General features: G+C 37.4%; 1 protein-coding gene across 1 annotated transcript; it reads left to right on the forward strand.

Annotated features, from left to right (window-relative positions):
- The first annotated feature begins 6,106 nt into the window (after nt 1-6,106).
- LOC122282268 lies at nt 6,107-6,646 on the forward strand. Its single transcript, XM_043094220.1, has one exon. It carries the CDS (start codon nt 6,107-6,109, stop codon nt 6,644-6,646), a length of 540 nt encoding a protein of 179 aa, XP_042950154.1.
- The last annotated feature ends 393 nt before the right edge of the window (nt 6,647-7,039 follow it).

Raw genomic sequence — 7,039 nt, forward strand, 5'->3', positions numbered from 1 at the left:
AAGTCGAAAAAAAGCTTCTTGACACTCGGGTGTCCAATCAAATTTTACATCATTCATCAATAGCTTACATAGAGGCTTAGAAGTAGAGCTAAAGTCTTTGATAAATCTCCTATAAAAAACCCGCATGCCCAAGAAAAGATCTAATGTCTTTTATTGACTTAGGTGTAGGAAGTTTAGAAATCAACTCAATTTTTGCTCTATCTACTTCAAGTCCTCTAGATGAAACAATATGTCCCTGAACAATGCCCTGTTGTACCATGAAATGGCACTTCTCCCAATTAAGTAGCAATTGCTTCTCTTCACACCTGGCCAAAACAGCTTGTAAATTGGTGAAACAACTCTCAAATGAATCACCAAATACAGAAAAATCATCCATAAACACTTCTAGGGTGTTCTCAATCATGTCACTAAAAATGCTAAGCATGCATCTTTGAAAAGTTGTTGGTGCATTGCATAAACCAAAAGGCATTCTCCTAGAAGCAAAAGTACCAAAAGGACAAGTAAAGGTGGTCTTTTCTTGATCCTCTGGTGCTATTTCTAATTGATAGTAACCGGAGAATCCATCTAAGAAACAATAAAAGGCATGTCCAGTAACTTTTTCTAACACTTGATCAAGAAAAGGCAAAGGAAAATGATCTTTCCTAGTGGCGGCATTCAAATTCCTATAATCTATACACATGTGCCAACCAGTAGGAATCCTAGTAGGAATCGATTCATTTTGTTCATTTTTAACAATGGTAAGCCCAGATTTTTTTGGAACTACATGAATGAGACTTACCCACTTGCTATCCGAGATGGGGTAAATGATACCCACATCAAGTAATTTCAGCACCTCATCTTTAACCACTTCCTTCATTGTGGGATTCAACCTTCTTTGCATTTCCATAGAAGGCTTTGCATCATCTTCTAAATAAATCCTATGGGTACACTCCAAGGGACTTATACCTTTTATATCAGCCATTGTCCAACCAATAGATTTTTTATGCTTCTTAAGCACATCTAGCAATTTATCTTCTTGTTCACTAGTTAAGTGATAAGAAATTACCACAGTGAAGGTGCTTTGTGGTCCTAAGAAAGCATACTTCAATTCCAATGGAAGAGGTTTGAAGTCCAAAATTGGGGATTGCTCCTCCGAAGGCTTGATGGTTGATGTCAATGGTGGAAGTTGCTCAAATTTTGGCCTCCATGGTGATATAACTTGCTGACCTATTGAGGAAACAAGAGACGAGTTATTAACATTATCAAATATTTTCAAATCTTCTTCAAATTCCTCTAAAGAATCAATAAGTTGAAAGTAATGTGCAGAATTTTCATCAATGAAGTTTTCCAGCAAATTCACTTCATGAACTTTTTCAATTTCTTGCGGTTGCCTGCAAAGATTAAAAATATTTAGCTCCAAGGTCATATTTCTAAAACTCAACTTTAAAACTTCACTTCTACAATTTATAAGTGCATTAGAAGTAGCCAAGAAGGGTCTTCCTAAGATAACAGGTGCTTGGAAAGTAGAATGATTAGTCAATTGCATGTCGAGTACGACAAAGTCTACTGGATAGTAGAATTTGTCTACTTGAACCAAAACATCTTCCACAACACCCCTAGGAATCTTAATAGACCTATCAGCCAACTGCAATGTGATAGAAGTAGATTTCAACTCACCCAATCCAAGCTGAACATAAACATTATAAGGAAATAAGTTCACACTTGAACCTAAGTCTAATAATGCTTGGCTTATTTTTGAGCTCCCTATCATGCAAGCTATGGTAGGGGATCCTGGGTCCTTGTATTTGGGAGGAGTGTTGGTTTGGATAATAGCACTAACCTGCTCAGTAAGAAAAGCTTTCTTTTGCACATTCAATTTTCTTTTTACGGTGCATAAATCCTTTAAAAATTTAGCATAGGTAGGAATCTGTTGAATAGCATCTAACAATGGTATATTAATCCTAACTTGCTTAAAAATTTTAAGAATTTCAACGTGATGCCTATCTTTGTACAAAGGGGCTAACCTTTGAGGAAAAGGTGCAAGTGTAGTGGTTGGGACACTTTCAGATTCCAAAGGATCATGTGCCTCATTTTCAGAAGGAGGTTTAGAAGTGTTACCATTCTTTTCTACCTCTTGAGCTGGAATGCCAATCACCTTACCACTTCACAAGGTTGTAATAGCCTTGACTTGCTTGACATTTGAATCTCCTGCCACACTTTGAAATTGCTGGTTTTGGCCTTGGGGATTAGGCTGAGATTGTGCAGGGAACTTCCCTTTCTCTTGAGCACTCATGGTTGTAGTCAACATTGTGATTGACCCTCGAATCTCAGCAATGGCTTGCGAATTTTGACTGTTGATAGCAGCTTGGCTTTGCATGAATTACTGAAAATTGGTGGACAGCTGCTGGAAGTTGGTGGATAATTGCTGGAAATTGTCTTCAAGGTTCTTTTTCTGAGCTGGGACCATGTGGTTGGCATATTGAGATGGTCCTGGACCTCCTGGGGTAGTGTAGGGTACAATTTGTGAAGGACCAGCCATGTTGGGTGCAGGTAAAGCAGCTTGATCACCTCTCCAACTGAAATTAGGGTGATTTCTCCATCCCGAATTGCAGGTGTTGGAATAAGGACCTGAAAAAGATTTAGCAACCATATTAATAGCATTAGATTGATCCAAAAGAACTTCTTTAAAAGCTGGAATGGTTGGGCAATCTTTAGTTGAATGCCCTTGGCCCTCACAAATATTACAGCTCAAGGTAATCTGAGGTATAGCTTGTACTTCATTCACTTTCTTCAGTTCTATGGTTTCTAATTTCTTAGAAATCATAGCCAACCTAGCATTCAAATCATCTACTTCTCTCAGATTATATTTCCCACCCCCTGAAATTGTCCTTGAACTTTCCGACCTATCATGAACATCAGATGTATCCCATGATTGTGCATTTTCAGCTAGATAATCAAAATATTCAAAAGCTTCCTTAGGTTCTTTGTTAAAAAACGCTCCATTACACATGGTTTCCACAAATTGTCTCATTTTTGGTTGCAACCCCTCATAAAAAAAACTAATGACCCTCCAATTCTCATATCCCTGATGAGGACATGCATTTAAAAGGTCTTTGAATCGTTCCCAACAATGATAAAATGTTTCCACATGCTTTTGGCAAAAATTCATGATCCGTCTTTTCAAAGCATTGGTTCTATGCATGGGAAAAAATTTCTTTAAAAAATCAGTTTGCATTTCTTGCCAAGTCCCAATGGATCTTGGTCTTAAAGAATTCAACCATGTCTTAGCTTTGTCTTTTAAGGAAAATGGAAACAGTTTCAATCTTATGACCTCATCAGTGTATGTTCTATCCATGAATGTGGAACACACTTCTTCAAACTCTTTCTTCACTTCCCTATCATGATGCTCATTTTCAGCCATGATGCTATCAGTGTCTGATGATGATTCTACAGAAGATGATGCAGAGCTAAAAGATGTCAATGATTCTGTCCTAAACAGTCGAGATGTATGGTCTCTAGTCCAACCAGTCATACAAACAAGAGCAGATAATCAAAGACCATGAAAAATAAACAGAGAGAAGGGAAAAACATTAGATGTCACCCAGGCTGTGAAAAGGTTCACAGCTCCACAAACGTCCTCTCAACAGTAGAGGAATGCTCTAATAAGCACCAGTTGTCCCCGGCAACGGCGCCAAAAACTTGACTCGGTTTCGAATGTGCTTCCAAGTGTAGAAGTGTCAAGTTGTATAAAGGATAAGTCCAGGATCGTATTCCACAGGGACAAAGGGTTATCAAAGCGTATAAGAGATTTGTGAGTAACAAATGAATCGAGTATGAGAGATGAAAATAAAATTAAAATGCAATGCAAAAAGATAATCAAAGTTGAAATTAGAGTTTCTAATAAAAAAAACAAATTAACAAACACTTGGGTTGGGTATGAGACTCTCTTTATTTCGGATTCTAGATAATTTTCTCGATTAACAATCCAATCAAGGCATTGCTAATCGGAAGATAAAAAGTTAAGCTCAAGTGTTGCAATATATTCCTAAGGGATTCTCTACTTTACAAGTCAAACACACATTAACAAACAACTGAGGGCGGCCTTGATAGTTTTCAAGCTTTTGTTGTGCCTTATGTCAACAACAAAACAAGAGCAAGAGCCACAATCTATTTTCAATTTAAATCCGACTAGTAACATAGTGAAATCAAGAATTATCAACAAAATATTGCATCGATCTAGAATCCAAAACAAATCAAGCTTCATTCCACAACCCAAGCTTCAAAAATTAGCTACACATGATAATTCTAACAACAAAGATTAATCTAAGCAAAGCCATAAAAAACATCTGTGAGAAGAAATAAAAATAAATAAATAAAACCACAAGCTCCACGCCGACTCAACTAAGAACTTAGGAAAGAAAACTGGGCAACTAAAAAAAATAATAATAAAACTGAAAATGAGTCCTCTGAAATAACAACTGAAAAACACTAGAACGTAAAGCAAAAAAATGAAACCAGCGCCACAAGGCCAACGACTTCCTACCCAAATGAAAACAAAAAAAACTACATCCAAAATGAAAATGCCAGTCATCTCCCCTGCGTCTCTAAAGGAATGAAAATGTGAAAAAAAGAAAACAGCCAAAAGAACAATGAAACCTGAGAGAGAGAGAGAGAGGGCCTTCCGTTCGAAATGTAAAAGAAAAATTCAAAGCAAGAATATACTCCCAGCCGAACAATGATCTGAACTAAGAACAAATAAAAAAATGAATCTGACTCCTCAAATTAAAAGCTGCCAACGTAAACGAAAAGATTAACTAAAGCTAAAAATCTCCCTAGGTCTGTAAACCTCAGCCTGAAAACTAGAAGCAGAAAAATAAAACAAATAACCAGCCGAATGAACGGTAGAAGAAGCTGCCGAGCAAGAGACAGAGTTCCGTCCCAGCCAAAATAGAAGAAAATAAATGAATACAAGAAAATAAAAATGAATACAAGAAAATAAATTCAAGCCGCCTAGTTCATGAGGTCTCAAAGTAAAGGCAATACAATAAATGAAAACCAGCCGACCTTGAGGTCTAGCTAGCGTAAATGAAAAGAACAAAAAAGAACAAGAAGAAAAACTAAAACTTCCTTCCGTCCAAATGAAAAAGAAGAGAAAATGAATAATCTTTAGACTACTCTACTCTGTTGTCCCAAGGAAATGAAAAGCTCCAGCCGAATAAAAACAAGTTGAAAAGTAAAGAGCCCATCTGTCTATGCGTGATCCCATGTGCTGCACGTTCAAGCATCCGGAAAGAAGAATAATTCTGCTGCTGTCCGAGTGTCTGCAACGTGTTTCCTCCCATTCTTCTCCTACAACGTGCATGTGCATGGTTCTGTTCTGTCAAAGTTGAAGGCCAGTTGCTTCTTTTTTCTTCTGCTGACCTGCTGCACGTCAGAGTGAGTTTCCTTGCTGCAGGTTTATTGCATGTGTGAGTTGCTGCAACGTTTTCTGCATGTGTGAGCTGGTGTGGTCCATGTGATGCTATTGATCTCCTGCTGCACGTCCAGCTACTCGAAAAAGAAGGAATAAATTTGCTGCCGCTGCACGTAGGTCTCCAATGAAAAGAGAGTGAAAAATAAAATAAACCAGCCCCACTCCACTGCAACGTGCTGCGTCCATTCTTTCTTTCCTTCCATAAATGCCCTGAAATTGAGTGGCAAAGTTATTTTTCTTCCAGCTCGTGCAGTACTGAATTAGGTTGAGTTTTACAAGTACTTGTGCCAATAGTTTTGACAGTACCAGTAGTCAAATTCTGTCCGTGATTGAAGAAACCTGCAAAGTGTATGGAATTGTGAAGCAACTCTTTTAGGGACAAAGAGCCTGCAATTGGAGGTTACATGGCTGTCATGTGGCAGGTTATATCATTTTGTAATAAGTTGATTTTATGGGTCTAAAAGTAATGCTACAGTCAATATTAGAATTTGATGCATAATTAAGTGTTCAATCCTTATTTGATAAAATAAATCACTCATTTAGACAACTTAATTATGCAATTCTAACCCTTTATCATTGGCAAAGGAGGAATACTTGGATTTTTGAGGAAAGTTTCAGTCCCCTTCTCAAGTGTCAAAGCAGGTTCATGCTGAGATGGTAGCCTTTGTTTCTTGGTTAGAAAGTGGGGGAAAACAGGTTAAGCACCAAGTGGCACCTAGTTCTGAATGGTCTGCTCCTCAACCAGCCTTCTTCAAAGCCAACTGGGATGCAGCCATTGATAAAGATAATTCTAAAGTTGGAATTGGTGTGATTGTAAGAGATTCGGAGGGCTTGGTTATGGCCTCTCTATGTTCTTCTATTACACTAAATCCTAATCCATTGCTTGGGGAAGCGGTAGAAGCCTTAAGAGCAACTACCTTGTGTGCTGAACTGGGTTTAACTCAAATTGTACTAGATGGAGATGCTCTCAATGTGGTTCAAGCTGTTCAAAGTGAAGAAAAAAATTGGAGCACATTTGGAATCGTAATTAGAGATGTCAAGTCCTTATTGTCAAAGGTTCGGGAGGGGTCAATTCAACATACTCCTAGGGAGTTCAATGTATTTGCCCATACTCTAGCAAACTATGCTCTGACTTGTTCAGAGGATTGTATCCTTTTAGAGGATTACCCTCCATGTATCCAACATTTACTCTAATGAAATGCATTTGATCCTTTAAAAAAAAAAAGGTTTCACCTCAAGTGCATGTTAAGTCAAGTTTCATATCAAGTTCATGTTATGTTATGTTATGTTCATGTTCACTTTAAGTTTCAAGTTCATGTTCATATCATGTTATGTTCATGTTTATATTATGTTCAAGCTCACGTTTATGTTATGTTATGTTCATATTCACGTTATGTTTCAAGTTCACATTCATGTCATATTATGTTCACGTACATGTTATGTTCAAGTTCACGTTTATGTTATGTTATGTTCACGTTCATATTATGTCTCATGTTCATGTTTATGTCATGTTATGCTTTTAGGTTTATGTTATGTTCAAGTTCATGTTTATGTTATGTATGTCCACGTTCATGCTATGTTTCAAGT

Source organism: Carya illinoinensis, chromosome 11 (genome assembly GCF_018687715.1).
Source record: "Carya illinoinensis cultivar Pawnee chromosome 11, C.illinoinensisPawnee_v1, whole genome shotgun sequence".
Classification (NCBI taxonomy): Eukaryota; Viridiplantae; Streptophyta; class Magnoliopsida; order Fagales; family Juglandaceae; genus Carya; species Carya illinoinensis.